At 41.2% G+C, this 19,201-nt stretch overlaps 1 protein-coding gene across 1 annotated transcript in view; it reads left to right on the plus strand.

Moving 5' to 3' along the window:
• The window catches only part of LOC138974524 (hemicentin-2-like), a 126,537-nt gene that overhangs the window by 66,563 nt on the left and 40,773 nt on the right, over nucleotides 1–19,201 (plus strand). Inside the window, exon 6 of the mRNA XM_070347240.1 lies at nucleotides 9,890–10,177. Coding sequence (XP_070203341.1) covers nucleotides 9,890–10,177 — 288 coding nt within the window. The remainder of the gene's footprint in view (nucleotides 1–9,889; nucleotides 10,178–19,201) is intronic.

The following is a 19,201-nucleotide window of genomic DNA, read 5'->3' on the forward strand; positions in this document are numbered from 1 at the left end:
GTTCTAGAACTAAACGACGCAGTTTGTGACGCTCCGACCAAAACCAGGTCACAACAACTGAACAAGGAGCACGTGAATCTCACGTAAAAATATTAACGCTCCACAAAACGGGTCACAACAAGGTGCTACAATAAAAACACGGTCTACTTCTTTTTACATCGTGCAATGGCTTGAGCAAACGTAATTACAACAAAAGTAGGTGACTGCATGCCACATCGGCATGCACACTCCCACCGGAAATTATATTACTATAATTTACTTCAAAAAACCTTTGTACAAACACATTCCTTATATCAAAAGAAGAATAACGCAGATTTAGACATTTCAAAATTTACAACTCAAAACCATTGTGTTGCAAAACATTTACACAGCAATATTACGGTTCAATCATTTTCAGTGTTTCAACACATCTCGTTTCAACTAAATGCCGTTAGTCATTACTCGACGGCATAAAAAAAAAACCGCACCACTTAAACCATAAATGTCTGTTACATCATCTGGTATAAAAACAAACTGCAACAATCTACAACTGTCAAATTGGAAAAACACTCCAAAGTTCAATGTTCTTTCAGTTCGCTTACACAGCTTTGTCTTTGTGATTTTCACGATCTACTAACACAGTCATTTTGTGAATAGGTCGCTCTAATATGCGACTATCACCAGTGGGACGGCCGTGATTGTCTAGAGCCTTTGTTCCAACATGCACTTTCACTCGTCTGACCAGTCCATCAGATCCAGGCATCACCTCGATTACACGAGCCATGCACCACTCTGATCTGCACAAGTTCTGGTCATGCAAGACAACAATGCGTAGGGCGTTGATGAAGGAATCACTTGACATGTCATCCAGGGTTTCAATGTGGATTGCCCTAGAGGCAAAACACGTCACGATCAGCCCGTACAAGATTAATGTCATGACCTTGACGCAGTCATCACGGTACCCTCGTTTTTTCTGGCGTTTCAGGCCCTTCAGATGCTTGACTGCGGCACTTCTGTTGTCGGGGAGGGACGGTTTCTCTGGTCGAAATGGTAAGAGCATCTCGAAGTGACTAGCTTCGTTGACCTTCACGATCTTCTTGAACTTTACATCGTCCTGGGACATGGATCCTGAGTCACTTGCAAAGTCTCTTTCCATAACATGTAATGGGTCAGTACACGAGACTTCGTCCACCTGTACCTTGTAGACGTGAGCTACACGTTCTTCTTCCCTCGATCCTGGCTTGACGATGACGCGCATGGACGAGGCTATGCCATCAAAGGCGACGGAATGCGGTGCCTTGCCGACGATGCTCCAACCTAACTTAGTCTCTACTGCAAATGGCAGTCCTTGGACAACGTTTAGGGGCATGAGAGCTTCAGCGCAGTCGTAGCCGATGAGGAGGCCTGCTTCACAGTCAGGGTACAAGGGGGGCAGTTTTGGAGACAGGTGTTGGAGATGTGGGTAAGCTTTGACAGTCTCTGAGGTGGGGATATGAGTGGGGTCAACGGTCAGATAAGGTCGTGAGATGGCAGAAGGGAGCCTGACAAACTCACTGGAGGTAGGAGAGCGGACACGCAATCCAGAGTACTTCCTGCCGGAGACCACAGCATTGTCCTCAGTCAGTGTGGAGACCCTGAGTGTAGTCGGCTGCGATTTGGCTTTAACTTCTTCAGCCACTGACTGCACTACGAAAGTGGCGTTGGACATAGTGTCCAGTAGTGCGTACGTCAGCACCTCTACGTTGGGGTTAGAGTCACTGGAAACGAGAACGGGAACGATCATAGACGTGAAACCGATGCTGTTTTCCTCGCTGGCCTTAAGAGCAGACACCGTAGAGGTCGACGATGACAGTGGCTCTTGAACGTCAGCAGCAGAGGTACGGTAATTGTTCTTGTGTTCACTCGCCCCTTTGTTTTCACTCATACTGTTCTGATATTTGAAATTGTCATCATGAAGACAAGTGGGGTGAGCCTTCTTGCACTTCTTGCACGTCTGTTTCTGCTTACATTGACGGCTCTGGTGATCCTTACTTCTGAGACATCCGTAGCAGATACGGTTCTTGAACAGAAAATCTCGTATCTCAACCAGAGGCTTCTCTATGAGTTCCTTACATGTTCCAGCGTCATGGTCCGGAAGTTGACAGTGCAGACATGCGGTGACATCCTCTGTCAGGGTTGACAGGTTCGTTGTGAACTTTCTTGGTGTCCCCGATGCACTTGTCAAGCCGAAAACAGGGTCGTTAGAAATGTCTGCTTCGAGGGTAACGAACGACACGAGTTCATGGAACAGAGGATACCTCTTCTTTTCAACCTTAGTTCGAGCAACTGTTCTAGACCATCTGTGACTCATCCAGTCTGGGAGCTTTCCGACGATCTTCCGTAGGTACTGGGCATCATCCAGGATGCTCAGTCCACCAACTTCCTGGGCAGCAACGGAACATTGCTGCAAGAAATCGGCCAGACTTCTGAGTCCCTTGGGATCCTTGCTTTTGACTGGGGTCCATTCGTCCAGCTTGGTCCGGAAAGCTTGCGAAACGACGTATGAGTTGCCGAACCGATTTTCCAGCACTTCCATGGCTCTCTCGTAGGCATCACCTTCTCTCAGCAGAAAGAAGCCGGTCACGGCCTCCTTTGCTTGACCTCCGATGTACCGTTGCAGATACAATAACTTCTCACTGCTGGTTATGTTCTGTCTCTCGATGAGAAACGCAAACGACGATCTCCAAATGGGATATTGGAGAGGGTCACCAACAAAAATGCACGGCTCCTGCATCGGCAAGCGGTTGATCATCAGAGCGTCTGATAGGGTTTTGGCGAGAGAGTCCATAGGAGTGTCCTGCTTGGCAGGAGTAGCAAGTGGACGTTGGTAGTACGCAGACGGGGGGTAGGAGGCAAATGGACGATCTGCATGACATTCCTTGTCAAAGTTCATGTACGCAGGGGGCCTTGCGTTTTCGTTTCCCCAGATAACTTTGGGGGTGGTCTGATGTGGGTCCAGGAATGTGGGCACGAAAGGCTCTGGTTTGGGATGTAGGTGGGTATCATAGGGGAAACAGGGTGGGGTAACTTGAAAACGTCTGTGGTCCATGCGTTGGTGACGTTCTTCTGGGAAGTAGGTGTGTCGTTCTTGCGTCTCATCACCTTCCCTTGTCTCTGGTAGGTGATAGGACCAACCTGTGTGGTCGAGATCAGGCGGGCGAGGGCCTGTGACACTTGTCGTTGAGTGTCCAACGTTGTGCAGAGGCGGCTGACCAGTGTATGCACCGAGAGGGTGCTGCAGTGTGGTCAGCAGCGCTGTAGGCCGCATGGAGGATGTAGTTGCAGCCGTCGTGTAGTTGGGTGTGGAGGGCTCCCGATGGATGAAAGGAGCGCTCGTTCCGGCGTGATGGGGGGCGTTGACATCCTCTCTACGTTGAGGTCCGTACGCCTCGTAGGTGGCGTTGTTGGTAGTAGCGGCGCTTGTAGAGGCGCTGACTCCAACGACGAGGTCCACGACAGGTAACGCGTGCTGTCGTGGCTCAGTCGTTGTGGTTCCTGCGACAAAGTTGGTGACAGCAGCGTTGACGTTGACAGTAGAGATGTCATGGATGCTGGCGGCGTTGCAGACAGGAACAGACGTGACGTCCAAGGCTGGCTGGTGTGTCCCTTGATCAGCAATGACGGCAGCTTGGCAGACAGGAACAGACGTGGCGTCCATGGCTGGCTGGTGTGTCCTTTGATCAGCAATGACGGCGGCTTGGCAGACAGGAACAGACGTGACGTCCAAGGCTGGCTGGTGTGTTCCTTGGTCAGCAATGACGGCAGCACCTGTCCCTATTCCTATCGCTGTTTGTTCATTGTTTAGAGGAGGGGCTACAAGACTGTACAAGGGAACGAAAGGACGAGGGTGGAACCTAGAATTCAACAAATCAACTGACGGTAGATCAGGGAGATCCTGCTGAACGGATTCACCTTGTTCCAATACTTGTAACATAGCTTGTTGTTCTCTTAAGCTAATTTTCAATTCGGTGGACTGAATTTGTCTCAAAGCCTTCTTCTGTTTAATCTCTTCAAGAGCTGCTTCAGCTGCGTCTTCGGCCTGCCTAGCTGCTATTCTCTCAGCTTCCTTAGCCTGCCTAGCAGTTTCTTCGATCAGCCTAGCTGCATTTCTCTCAGCTTCCTCAGTCTGCCTAGCTGCTGTTCTCTCAGCTTCCTCAGTCTGCCTAGCTGCATTTCTCTCAGCATATTGTTGTTGTAAGAGATCCAGTTCACTAAACTGAGCTTCCTTTATTGCGTCACCTTCCACTTTTATGGCCAGGGATGCAGCCTCTAGTTTAAGAGCCAATTTAGTGTCTTCAGAGCTAACACTTTTAGAGCGGAGAGACTCGGCGCGAGAAGCTACTTGGCTACCTGATCTCCTGATACCTGACTTGTGGCTAGCTGACTTGTGGATGGCTGACGTAATGCTAGCTACTTTATGAATGGCAGACTTAACACTGGCTGACTTGTGGGTGGATGACCCAACGCTAGATGTAACACTGCTATGCCTGGAAGTAGGCTCCTTAGCCACCTGCACACTAGTCGTTTGTCTGACAAGAGCTTGATCAATGTAAAACATAATGTTCTGAACTGCCCTTTGAACATCCTCCCAGCTGTCCTGAACGATTTCACCGCTACCAATCATACAAAGAACTTTCTCAATGTCACCAAGATCCTTGTACATGCTCAAAATAACCTTTTTTTGACTGGTTACTGACTCTTTAGTAGGAGTTTCTTGTTTAAGCTCTGTTACTATCTCATCGATTGCTCGTTCCAAGAATATTCGTTGTCTTACAAAGTTTCTAGTTTTGATCTCAATCTGGTAGTCTCTACCTTTTTCAGTAGGCTTAATGTCACGCCTAGGCCTTTGAGAATGTTCATCTTCATCGCCGTTAACGTCATAACCTGAAGCTTCCAATGGTTTATCTGCTGGAATCTTCTCCATTACAATGTTCGCTTATTCAAAAGCACTAAAAAACCTACATAAGGTTTATCTGTTTAAAAAGTAAAATGAATCGATCTGAGGGTCGTTTGGGATAATACACAAAAGTCACAAAAAATGCGCCGGATACGGAGTAGGAAGATCTCTAACCGACAAGTTGATCTGTGTCAAACTATGGTTCACTAACACAGTGACAGGTAACAATAAAGTCTTTTGCTGGTTATCAACAGCTACGTTTACGTTCATTGAGCGTCAATAACAAAAGTTCTTTACATTCACTTGGCTGGACTTCAGCTAAGTTTGTTTACTTTAGCTAAAGTTCTTTCACTGGGCGTCAGCAGCTAAGTTTTTTACTGGACGACAGCAACTAAAGTTTTTTACTGGGCGACAGCAACTAAAGTTTTTTACTGGACGACAGCAACTAAAGTTTTTTACTGGACGACAGCAACTAAAGTTTTTTACTGGGCGACAGCAACTAAAGTTTTTTACTGGACGACAGCAACTAAAGTTTTTTACTGGGCGACAGCAACTAAGTTTTTTACTGGGCGACAGCAACTAAGTTTTTTACTGTGCGCGCCTTCGTGAGCGAGGCTGGTACTACATATTGTTCATACGAAATGACAAACACAGGTTACAAGCGATAACGCGCAAAAGTACTGGTTTATTATTTTACATCTGACACTAGGGATCAGTAATGTATATATATCGTTACAGTACCACGTAATGCGGTAAAAAACTTATGAACAGAAAGAAAAAGAGAAAAGAAAACAAATTATTAGACATGGCAAAAGTATCAAATGCATTAACAAGACACGAGAAGTAAAAACAAGAAAAGTAAACAATCACAAGACAGGAGAAGACAAACAGACAAGAAAGTTACAATTACCAAACACTCGTTGGTTAGTCCTTCAACAACAATAAAGAGTTACGTTCTGTACGTTCAACAACAATAAAGAATTACGTTCCGTACGTTCAACAATACCATAAGCACTAAGAATACTCAAGAAACTTAGCATACATACGTTTAAAACCAAAATGGCTAGTTTCAGAAAAATACAAAACGTTGACTCATCAGGCCAGGAATACAAAGCAAACTGTCATACCAAAAAAGTCTAACGACAACGTTCCTGCGTTAATCAAAGTCACAAACAAGATATTTACTCATCCACTTTCCCTCAATAACGTTACAAGAAATAAGCCCGTTTACAAACGATCACCACAGACCGCAAGCTTCTTTTACCTAAATTCTTTTAACGTAAGGCTGAAAAAGTCGGAGAAAACGTTTCACTTCGAACTTCGTTAACCACAGAAAACACAAGTTATCATTATAAACATTAGCGACTTTCTAGCGTCTACAAAACATTGCTGTACGTTCACAACACTAGAACAGTTGAACACACAATAAAGAAACACTACAACAAGTCAGACTTTCAACTCACGTTATACATAAACAACTCACAAAGTCATTACAAAATGGCGACCAAAACACAACACAAACAAGTAACAACAAAATTACCTTATGCGCTGTGTGGGTTGACCAGCAGTACCAAAAACGTGTTGCCTCACAAACGAAGGGCACAAAACGATTCACACTTGAGAAACAACTGTCTCCAAGAACATTACGTTGACGTTAAAACATAAGAAACACTCCGTTGGTTCACTTGATAACCTTCATACGTTTACATCAAAACCAAACGCTTCCTAAAACCCTCAGATCGACTGACGAGACAGGAGTCAAGCAGCGGTATTTATGGAAACAAAAACCTAACATGGAATAGTTATTCAAAAGTCAAAGGTCACCGGATTGACCAACCAACAACATTCCTAAGACAGAATCGGGTGAAACTACTATTTTACAACCAATCAGTAACCGATCACGCACTCCGTGCATGCCCAAAACTTAAAACGGTATATTTAACAGAAAGAACATCAAGGAACTAGCTGACATCACAAAGCTAAAAACACGTGAGTCACACGTATTCTAAAACTTGCAACGCAGATTCGCAGGGCTCACCTCAAAATCAAAACACGGAAAAGAGCACGTGAATCTCACGGTGTTCTAGAACTAAACGACGCAGTTTGTGACGCTCCGACCAAAACCAGGTCACAACAACTGAACAAGGAGCACGTGAATCTCACGTAAAAATATTAACGCTCCACAAAACGGGTCACAACAAGGTGCTACAATAAAAACACGGTCTACTTCTTTTTACATCGTGCAATGGCTTGAGCAAACGTAATTACAACAAAAGTAGGTGACTGCATGCCACATCGGCATGCACAATCTCCTTATTTCTGTGTACAATGTTAACAATATTTCAGCTAATTCATAGGTTTTACACCTTGTTTGGTTATAACATTATTTATAATACTTTCTGTTAAAAAATAACTTTTAAAAAAAGCAGTAGAAAATAAAACACACACAAAAAAACTTTAAAAAACACAAATTATCCCCCTTTCACCCCCCTTTCACCCCCCTTTGCTAAAACAAATCGCGTGACAAACTTATAAATAGCACGACTGAACTGGGCATCCATTTTTGAATTAGTACACAAAATTTGGTGGTGATTGGACTTAATTCAAGCTTGCTAGACAGATTTCTTTACAGTTACTGATTTTTGGGAAGTTTCTTGGTGGCAAGCTTGGGCAGGCAGGACGTAAACGCCGTGGCAGTGCTAGTCACAATAGTGTTAAACACAAGCTGGTGAGCGATGTTCATAGCCAGGACCCTGTTGTAGCACGTGCATCACAACCTTTTGCCCTGGCATGCGTTCAGCAAATTTCATGGGGCTATAAAAAACACCTTTTTTCTTCCAAAATGCAGAAGCTTTTGAGAAGTCCCACAAATGGAAATAACTCTGCCTGACAAACAAAATTATAGGTCAAGACTCATTGTTCATTTGTTAATTCAAACACATTAATCTTTTAATTATTATGTCGATGTTTAATTTTTTGGCAATTTTTTATAATTAGATCCGTTTTTTCAACCGATCCTTAACTTTTTTTGAAGAGTGTATGTAATTGTCAGAATTTACAGAGTTTCTGAATAAATGCTGCAAGAAAAACCAACAGAGTGAACAGTTTGTAAAATTAATATACTAATACCTTATGGTGTGTGTGGTTCAGTGGCTGCTAAAACGTCTGTTCCTCCCCAGTCTGCAATAAATTAGGGGACAGCCCTGATAGAGACTGGAAAAAAGTTCCTTTGTCAGTACCCTGTGTATGAGTGTAGTCGGGTATGTTCTGGAACTATTTGAACACTTCCTATTACCACACAAAGGTGCATACGGCAACATATGTTGCACCGAGAGAGGAGGGGGGAGGGGGGTCTGTTAGAGGTGTAGTTGTTGGACTGTAGTATAGAGTCTGAGTGGCAGAGTTATGGGGTGAGGGTGGAGCTGGGGTGGAGTATGTATCGTATTATTGATAAGCATGATCAGTTAAACTAGAGCTAAAAACTATGTTGATCGTCACAGACATTACATAATATGAAATCACCAGCATGTTATTGTACCTTTTGTTTTGCCTTTGAGAATGGTAGAAGGCAATGTAGAGTGGTGAACACAAGTTGCATTGATCACTGCATCACCGGTGCTGCGGTCAGTCCCCTTTGATCTGCAGATTGCACCAGCACAAACCACAGGCGGAAGGTATCGTTCACTGGACCAACACTATCATAGTGTTGGTCCAGTGAACGATACCTTCCGCCTGTGCACAAACCAACACAATATTATGATCGTGCATGTCCAATTAATCTAAGAACACAAACACTGGATAGATCTAATTGGAGAGTCTGCAAACCGAGTCATTATACTTTTGAAATTCAATGAAAATCTGTTAGTCAATGAAGCAGATATACCTATCCTTGCGATTGTTTTTGCAAGCAGATACATGTTTGAAGTTTACTCATTCCCTTCTCATTCAACAAATTGATATCTTGCATGATGAATTTTGTGCCGAGGAGCTGAACAAACAATCAAAATCAAGCAAGTGGTACATTCAGAAGACAAAATTCAGTCGTGCAAACAAACTGAAGAGAAAGAATCTAGCTTACTGCTGTACTGATTTTGGCCAAACCAATGCATATGCATGCCAACGTCATTCCTGCTTTGATTTCAATCATTCTAAATTATCTTAATGCAAACAAATGTACGAAAACGAGCCGATCGAAATGAGTAACATTGCACCTGCATTGACTGTACTGCGAAAGCGAAGGTCGTCTGCGACTGTAGATCTCGAAGTTGAACAGCGGCGTTTCTTCACTCTCAGCTGTTGGCTTCCTCGGAAAAGTGAAAAGCGTGACTTAAAATCTAGCGGAAACCACATTATATCTTTTCGTTCGTTCCCTCCAGCAAAAAAAAAAAAAAAAAAGATTTGGAAAGCTGATTCTATGACCATTTTCTAAGTTCAAATGGCACCAGATGGCACCATTTTGCTTCTTTGGGCCAAAAACAATTCCGGGGGAGCATGCCCCCGGACCCCCTAGCAAATTCGGGTGCTTCGCGCCCATCACATTCACTTTCGATTCAAAGTGCACCCCCCCTTACAAAGCAACTGATCCGCCCCTGTCGGGCGTTGTTTTTGTGTACAATCTCTGAAAATTTTATTTCGAAAAAGGCGGCCGTAATTATTTTGGGGTTTCCGCCTAGTGGTGTTTTAAACCGGTTTCAGATATATGTTAAACCGGAACACATGTTGGAGATGAAAACAAAATGGCAGCCCCCATGAGCTCCGAAAGGCCTAGCAAAAAAGTCGTGAAAAGCGTTCGCGGGTTACCTCCAGCTTCGCTGGGATTAACTTAATGTAAACAATCCTTCCCCACGAACCAGGCAGCCTGTTTAAATACCATTAAGGAGAAAAGGCTTTGGGCGTTGCTACTTCTAAACTGAAGATGACAAATTAGAGTTAGAAATTTCCAATGAACAATGACATCGCGCTTTGTATTTGCAGACCCTCCCTCAAATGCCCCTGAGATCACAGGTTACACAGAAGGGGAAATGATCTTTGCTGGTCAGAACAAAAGCATGACTTGCACCGTCAGCGGCGGTAACCCTGCTGTGTCAGCTGTGACCTTCACTTGTGATAGTCAAGGTCAAGAGGTCAGTGGAGCGAACAGCACTCTCAGCATCACGGCGTCACGTGACTATAACGGCAGGAGGTGCAGCTGTAGCGCCAGATGGAAGAACAAAGACACGTCCTGGTACCCATTCACTGCTGGTGTCAACATCACAGTCTACTGTAAGTATCGCTTGATTGATCCTCTTTGTCATACATGCAAAGATTTGTTTCTTCTGAAAGCAGATTCTATTTCACAAAAAGACAATAGTTAACTTTGAATAATAGCAACTGATAAGATGATATCTTGATGGTTTATTAAACATGATGTAACTCTGGTCGACACTGTCCAATTTCAAGGTTACATTTAGACAGGGAGGGAGAAAAAACAAGAAATTTCTCTCGGATGACCTTGGGCTAGAGCTTGGAAACGTTGTCAGCATAGCATTGTATTTACTTTCATTCTTGCCTGCATTTATTCGCCCTGTGTATTCTTAAAAGGACATGGTGCAAATGGTAGAGTTTTGAAACTTTATTCCTTTGACAATTTTTGTCTTGGCATTAAGCAGCGCGATAAGTTGCAATCATGTATATATATGTGACCCTCCACCACGGAATGAGTCGCATGTCACCTTTGCATGATTTTCATATTTTTACATTTTCCTAAAGAGTTTGTTATGCTCTATCCAGTGGTGAAAACCGTTTTAGAAAAGAGCGAAAACTGTTTGAGTTATAAGCCTGTGACTAAGGTGACCCTCACACTGTTACCAGACACTCCCCGGACTTATATTAAGCCTAGCGCAGAACCGCGCGAGGTGACATGCGACTCATTTCGTGGTGGAGGGTCACATCTATATATATGTCGTATCCATTCTGTACAATTTGCGCATTATGTACAATGAGCAGCATATCGTGCTCATTGTATACAATGAGCAACAAGTTTTGCTCATTGTATACAATGAGCAAAACTGTTGCCCATTGTATACAATGAGCAAGACCATAAAGTTGCACATTGTATACAATGTGCACCGAGTGAGCAAGATTGTTGAATGACGTTCAAGCTACACTGATATATGAATCATAATGAATGGTAAAGTGTTCAAATAACGATGTTTGTTATGTTTAAGCATTGTTTTAATTCTCATTTCGCTAAAACTAAACAGTGTATTAAGAATTTAATTATTGTAAATTAAAGGGGCAAAAAACAGCTAAAAACAACTTTGTTTAAAAAAATTCTTTGATGCATAGGAACCACTTTAGTGAAACCGCACATCGATAGCGCTGTTAGTTTGGCTGGAAATAACATTTAACTTTGTAGTGGAAGTAGAATGACGTCATATTTTTTATTTTAAAACGGCCGTAACTCGCTTCAAATTTGACCAATATGCTTTCGGCGTTTTGAACTGGCGTGCATGTGATAAGAAAAAGAATGGAACAAAAAATCCAAAACTATTTTTTTTTCAAAAAAATATTCAAAATCTGTTCTTTTTTTAAAATATATTTTTTGTTACATTTACCTAGAGTAAAGAGTAAAGAGTAAGCAATCTCTTTTTGGCCCAAAAACATGAAACGACAGCAACCTGTTGACTGCCCCTTTAATTAAACAATAAAAACAAATACAACAATTAATGTTGTTTCAACACACGCACACACACATAACATTCGTTCATAATAACGCTCACATTGTCATGTCATGCTAAAAGTAAGAGATAGAAACAACAACGTCAGCTAATGAGAGCGTCGTTTTCACCGCCTTTCACACTTTTTCTATTTGTGAGTAAAGGGTTCAAATAACGATCTTGCAAACTACGTGCGATTTTGACCAAATAGGACTGAACCGAACTCGTGTTTGAAATTATTTGGGTTGTCTGACCACTTTCTTTCTTTCAGTATTTTAGTTTCGGTGTCAGTGTCAGTCTGCCCGGCGATAGAACGCGACCACCATGGATCAAAATCGAACTAAGTTTGATGCAGAAGTGCAACGTCAAAGTGTTGGCCACGTGAAGTGGTTCACACAGGAAGACCTTACCACCATGACGGAAAGAGTTCGACAACTGAAACTCGGAAGCCAAAAGAAGACGCCCAACGACTACAAACTCGTAAAGCGATAGTTACGACGTAATCGAAGTTGCACATTTCCAAAGACTGATTGTGGCGGGATCGAATCCTGCATGATATTTATTATTTACAATAATTAAATTCCTAATGCACTGTATAGTTTTAGCGAAATGAGAATTAAAACAATGCTTAAACATAACAAACATCGTTATTTGAACACTTTACTCACATATTCCATTCAACCATTCACTATGATTCATATATCAGTGTAGCTTGAACGCCATTCAACAATCTTGCTCACTCGGTGCACATTGTATACAATGTGCAACTTTATGGTCTTGCTCATTGTATACAATGGGCAACAGTTTTGCTCATTGTATATAATGAGCAAAACTTGTTGCTCATTGTATACAATGTGCAAGATATGCTGCTCATTGTACATAATGCGCAAATTGTACAGAATGGATACGACATATATATCCCATGACCTCCCTTCTTTGTCTCTGTTACTTCAGTATGGGTATATATGTTGTATTTTTATAGCTCAATAAATACATCATGGACTCCAAAAAATATATGATAGTGCAGATTCCGATTTGGGCAAAGAACTACTTTCCTCCCGACCTTTGACCTCGCGCCGAACAATGTGACACATTTGTATGAAGTTCCAAAATCGTATTGCACGGCTCAGAAAACCATATCAGTTGCACGCACAAATGAATCTCAGAACTGATCTAATGTATGAGATGCAATAAGCAAACGTTTCTTTCATTATGAAAGCAATGCAGGTCGAAAAAAACGAACATTCAACTTACAAGATAACCAGATGCTAGCGAACCAAAACAAAAACACGAGTACCCTCCCTTGCATCGTTAGCAGACGACTTTTGAGAATCTGTCAGTGGTGTGTTTTGGTGTGCGTCTTCAGTTTCTCTGGCAGTGTCGGTGTGGGAACTGACAGAAGCTAGGGAGCACAGATAATAGAAGCCCTGTCACATAGACTAATCACACAATCAATACACATTTGGCTCATGTTTTAAATGACAGTTTCGAGTTTGTTAGTCAAACTCAAAGCAACAACACTGTCACTGGTGACATGTGCAGCGAGACCGAGAAACGTCCTTTACCTGGCACGGTTGGGCTTCGCTACATCGCCTGTTTCACGTGTTTTGCGAGCAAGTCTACTCTTTTGCCTGGCTCTGCAGTAAGTCCACATTGGCGATGAAGGTATCCAAGAACTTAGCATGTGTGTATTTTTCCGTAATCCAGTCATATTCCTTCAAAATGCAATCAATCGGCGGTGACAGACGTGTCGGTCGCGTTTTCCTCACACCCATACCAGTTTAAGTTCATCCATGCAAACACACTCGCAAAACAGTTTATCACGTAGATACATTTCAAATAGGGAGCAAATGGTTAAATCTAAACCTACATATTTGTTCCCTAAAATTTGCTTCTCTGTCAATAAGCCTAATTACACACGTTCGAGAGAAACAACGTGGAATCGATTCTGAATCGAGTAAGCCAAATGGGTCCCAAACCCGTTTCGCCCGTTCTGCCGACCTGAAACGCAAAACAAAAGAATTGTGCGCTTCAACTAAATTAATTTCTATACGACTTCATTACTTTCTTGCAACTTATGAACCTTTACTTAAAGCTTTTAAATGGTCTGAAAGTAGTGTTACTGCGTACTTATCGATGCACTCATTCGTTTTATTTTTTCAGCGACGGTCACTTAGTTTAAGGTTGCAAAAGGGCTAAGTCTCGTTGGCAACACTGTTTTACCCTGCACAAATCGCAACAGTGCCGCTAGTAGTCTACACTTTGTGTTTGATGGTAGAATGGGATATACAGATTACAACAATCGTGTTTTTTTTATATGGCTTGTATTTCAGTCAAGACCCAGCGGGAATATCAATCGAGAGCCACTCGCCAGAGGCTCGTGTCTCCCGATGATATTCATCCGCTGGGTCTTGACTGAAATACAAGCCATATAAAAAACCACTCGTGTTGTAACCTATACATATATAGTCAACTTATTCTACATTAGTTCCCACCCACACATAGATTCCGATTGTGTGTGTGTGTGTGTATGTGTGTGTGTGTGTGTGTGTGTGTGCGTGTGTGTGTGTACGGTGTGTGTGTGTGTGTGTGGTGTGTGTGTATGTGTGTGTGGGTGTGTGTGCGTGTACGGTATGTGTATGTGTGTGTGTACGGTGTGTGTGTGTGTGTGTGTGTGTGTGTGTGTGTGTGTGTGTGTTTGTGTGTGTGTGTGTGTGTGTGTGTGTGTAAAGCGATTCAGAGAAACCATGCATACCGATCTTCATAAAACTTTACAGGAGAGTTCCTGCAAATGATATCCTCAGATTTTGTTTCATACAAATGTCATTGATGGCGCCATATTCGGCTTTTATTGAAAGATGAGGCGGCACTGTCACACCCTCATGTTTCTATACAGAATACATAATCTTTACTTGCCCAAGGTTGGGAATTTGTGATGACATTGCGGTTGAGAAACATTTCAATCCAGCCATATATACACCAGCACACGCATCATTTATACAAACTGATCAACAACAATAATTTAAAAACAAGCCTGGACAGCATAAGTATAACAATACATTCACTAATACTAGCAGTATACACTCGAGCTTCCTCGCCTCAAGTAACACACACACACACACACACACACACACACACACACACACACACACACACACACACACACACACACACACACACACACACACACACGCACGCACGCACGCGCACACACACGTCACATTGATTGCAATTTTGGCCAAGCAATCTTCGACGAAGCCCAGACTATGGGATTGTATAATTTCAGTTCAAAAGCTTAAAAATAAAATAATGAGTTTGGTCATTAAAAGTCTGAACATTAAATTTAAATCCTAATAATCAATCCAAAAATGATTTCGTCGTATTCTTTAAAATTCCCTCATTGCGAAAACATAATCTTTATAAAAAGCAAAAGGTACGAACAAGTCAAGTTTTTCTACATGTGTCACATGTGAGACCGCCTGCCTATGCTGAGCTGTCAAGTGCTACAATGTAAGCGTTGCATGCTTCGTTTTAAGAGTATTTGATAGCTAGCCCAGCTGTTACGTCAAACTTAAATTGCTTTGCTTAAAGAAATAATCACAAGTAACAATGCAGAGAGAGACGGACGTCGGATATTTTATTTGTGAGGCCTCCGGCCCATAACAAGACTGGTGACACATGATACAATGAAAATTTTTTAAAAGAAGCAGAACAAGCAACATTATATTCCCACATCTTGCAACTGTGCATTCGTCAAAGAATACATGCGAAACCGAAGAGCTTGATATTTTCGTAGCTAGTTGTCTTACTATTTTGAAAATTGTAGAAGATTGGCACATTCTAAACATGAATGGGTTCCGATAACACTTTGGAGCTATTAATTTAAATTTGATCTCATGATGTGCGAGACAAACAAGTAAAAAATGAACTTCCGTTTCAAGTGTATCATCTCTAGACGGGCGCAGTGGTCTAGTCGATAAGGCATCGGCCTCCTAATGGCCCGGAAAGTAGTGAGTTCAAATCCCGGCCGCGGCCGCCTTGTGGATTATGGGTGGAGATTTGTCCGATCTCCCAGGTCAACTTATGTGCAGACCTGCTAGTGACTTAACCCCTATTCGTGTGTTCACGCAAGCACAAGACCAAGTGCGCACTGAAAAGATCCTGTAATCCATGTCAGAGTTCGGTGGGTTATAGAAATACGAAAATACCATGCATGCTTCCCCTGAAAGCGGCGTATGGCTGCCTTAATAGCGGGTTAAAAACTGCCATGCACGTAAAAGCCGTGGGAGTTTCAGCCCATGCACCAAGCAAACAAACAAACGAGTGTATCATCTAAACAGAAAGGGCACAGTCTGTCTACGTTATTCACATTGTTTAATTATTATGTAAATAATGGTTATTTAAGGGTGACATGCCAAATCTGAAGTGTGCAAACACTCTCCTTAAATGAATATTTCTTATTTGATACAAATAACTACTCATACACAAGCAATGCTTAAATGACGAATACACATTATAAAACACATGAGATTCCAGGGAACTGTGCCAGTCCTGTCTAAAGCAATCGACAAGTCTTAGGCGAAATTATCTTACAAACGTTGGAATATCACCAACACCTTGTGCTTCCCAAACTTCACCAAAACCGTACTTGTACAAAACATTACGAAGGGGGCAGTACCACCTGTACGTGAGTCAAAAATCACTTTTTCATGACATTACACGATGTAAAAGTGTTTTTATAATAATAATAATAATAATAATAATAATAACGGGCATTTATAAAGCGCCTTATCAGAAGTTCAAAGCGCGTGACAACAATACATGTATACAAAAATCATACAATCACTGTCAGATTCAAACAACACATCATGCACATCTCACATCCCCAGACTCTATACTAAGGAACTATCCGTAGTGTTGTTGGAACAAGTGAGTTTTCAAATTGGACTTAAAAGATGAAATGGATGGAGAGTGACGTAATTGAAAGGGGAGTGAATTCCATAACTGAGGTCCATAATACGAAAACGTGCGGAAGCCATGAGCCTTACGTTTAAAGCGACCTTGGCAGAGAAGTCGAGCATCATCAGAAGAACGAAGGGTGCGAGAGGGAGTGTAGAGAGAGACCAGTTCAGAAAGATATTTATGTAAATATGATTGAAATTTCATAATCTGTAAGTGTTTTTATTCAAAAGGTAGTAGTTTTCGAGAAATTTGAGGTCAAGTGGGGTCAATTCCGAGAATTTCCACGTTGAAAACGACCGATTTCTTCTTTGCGTTTATACCCCTGAGCCATCGTGTTACAGTGATTACTCCCTCAGTCAAGGCGAATAAGCATTACTCCCGGACTACTTCCCCTGTTTGGAACTTTCTGTGTTGATTTTGTTCGGATATTTTGAAGCCAGGGGGGTACTAGCTCAGCAGACAGGTAGGAAAGCAAATTTTTAACCAATTTGACGGCTAAAAAGTTAGCGAAAAATGGCGATGGCGGGTCAGTTTGGGGCTGATATCTCAAGAACTATTGAAGATACTCACATACAATTTTGTGGAGTGCTTTAAAATGCTTGTATCTGGATGTTGTCATAGCATGTTCTGGATATCTGTCCTAGAAATTGATTAAGAATTTTTTTCAACTTTTTTTTATTACCTAATTTTAGGTACATTTTTACACGGCCATCACACATCAACCGTTACAGATATAAGAAATCCCCTAGCACATAATCCAGATAATCTACTGCTTACATAATTTACAAAACATGAAGACAATCTGTGCATAAACTTATGAGTTATGAGTTCAAAAATAATGTGTTTTTTTACGTCGGCCACAGCTCATCCTACAAAAAAAAAAATAATAATTCACCCAAAAATATGTTTGTCAGGCCAAAATGAACACTTTTTATGAAAAAATATGTGGTATAATAAGTAATCATGCAAAATTTCAATTGAAAAATCCTAACAGTTTACAAACAGTAAAAATCATAATTTGGGTACCTACGCACAGGTGGTACTGCCCTCAGGCCCATGTCGTGTAATTTTGACTTTGTATCGATAATAACATGTTATACATTTTTCTTTGGGTACCTGTTAAGGCTGGAGAACACTTTGGAGGCCCAATTTCAAAGTGATTAGGTAGTTTTAAAAGTTACTTTTTCTGTTAGTTCAATGTTTGCTTTATCAGGAAAATACAAAATATAAAGGGCTTAACGCGCAAAATTTTAAGATAACGACTGAAGTTTAAGCATAGGTATCAGATTTTTTCACGCAAACACTACTGAATAAGTTGCAATATTGTATTGTGAAAATGTAAACAAAATAACAATCAGATGATCACAAACTGAAGAAGAGAAATAGGGAAGCAAAATAGAACATTAAACGTAGTGATTTTACTTGTGAATTCGGAAAAAAATCCTTTTATATCCATTTTGAAGCTCAATTTGAAGCATGGAACACCAACACACATTGATTAAAAGTGTTAAAGTGATTACAGTGTTCAGAAATAGTGTTAGATACCAAGTTAAGTTATCCCTCTTTACCAATTTAAAAAAAATACACCTCTTAACGCGCAAAATTTTGCACTGTGATGCTTTTACTACCCCCACCCCCTTCCCATTTGTCAGAAAAGAGTGCATATTATCTTCCAAAAAGAAAAGCAGGGTAGTCAGATGATCAAAAACTTAAGAAGAGAAAGAGTCAAGCAAAATAGAACATCCAACATAATGATTTAACTTGTGAATTATGAGAAAACTATTTTTTTTGACCCATTTTTGAAGCTTAATTTAAAACTCGGAACACAAACAAACATAAATTAAAAGTGTTAAAGTGATTACAGTGTTCAGAAATAGTGTTAGATACCAAGTTGAGTTATCCCTCTTTACCACTGTTAAAAGAAATACACCTCTTGTCGGCCAAAATCTTGAACTGTGATACTTTTACTTCCCCCACCCCCTACCCATTTTTTCAGAAAAGAGTGCATATTATCTACCAAATAGAAAAGCAGGGTAGTCAGATGATCAAAAACTGAAGAACAGAAATAGGGAAGCAAAATAGAACATCCAACATAGTGATTTAACTGGTGAATTCTGAAAAAAACCACCTTTTTACTCATTTTATTAGCTGAATTTTAAAGCTTGGAAGACAGAGAGAAAAAAAATGAAAGTGCTAAAGTGGTTACAGTGTTCAGAAATAGTGTTTGGTACCAAGTTGAGTTATCCCTCTTCATCACAGTTAAAAGAAACACACCTCTTGTCGCGCAAAATCTTGAACTGTGATGCTTTTACTACCCCCACCCCCTACCCATTTTTCAGAAAAGAGTGCATATTATCTTTCAAATAGAAAAGCAGGGTAGTCAGATGATCAAAAACTTAAAGAAGAGAAAGAGGGAAGCAAAATAGAACATCCAACATAATGATTTAACTTGTGAATTATTAAAAAACCATTTTTTAACCCATTTTTGAAGCTTAATTTGAAACTTGGAACACAGACAAACATAAATTAAAAGTGTTAAAGTGATTACAGTGTTCAGAAATAGTGTTAGATACCAAGTTGAGTTATCCCTCTTTACCAATTTAAAAAAAAAACACCTCTTAACGCG

This window comes from Littorina saxatilis, linkage group LG8 (genome assembly GCF_037325665.1).
Source record: "Littorina saxatilis isolate snail1 linkage group LG8, US_GU_Lsax_2.0, whole genome shotgun sequence".
NCBI lineage: Eukaryota > Metazoa > Mollusca > Gastropoda > Littorinimorpha > Littorinidae > Littorina > Littorina saxatilis.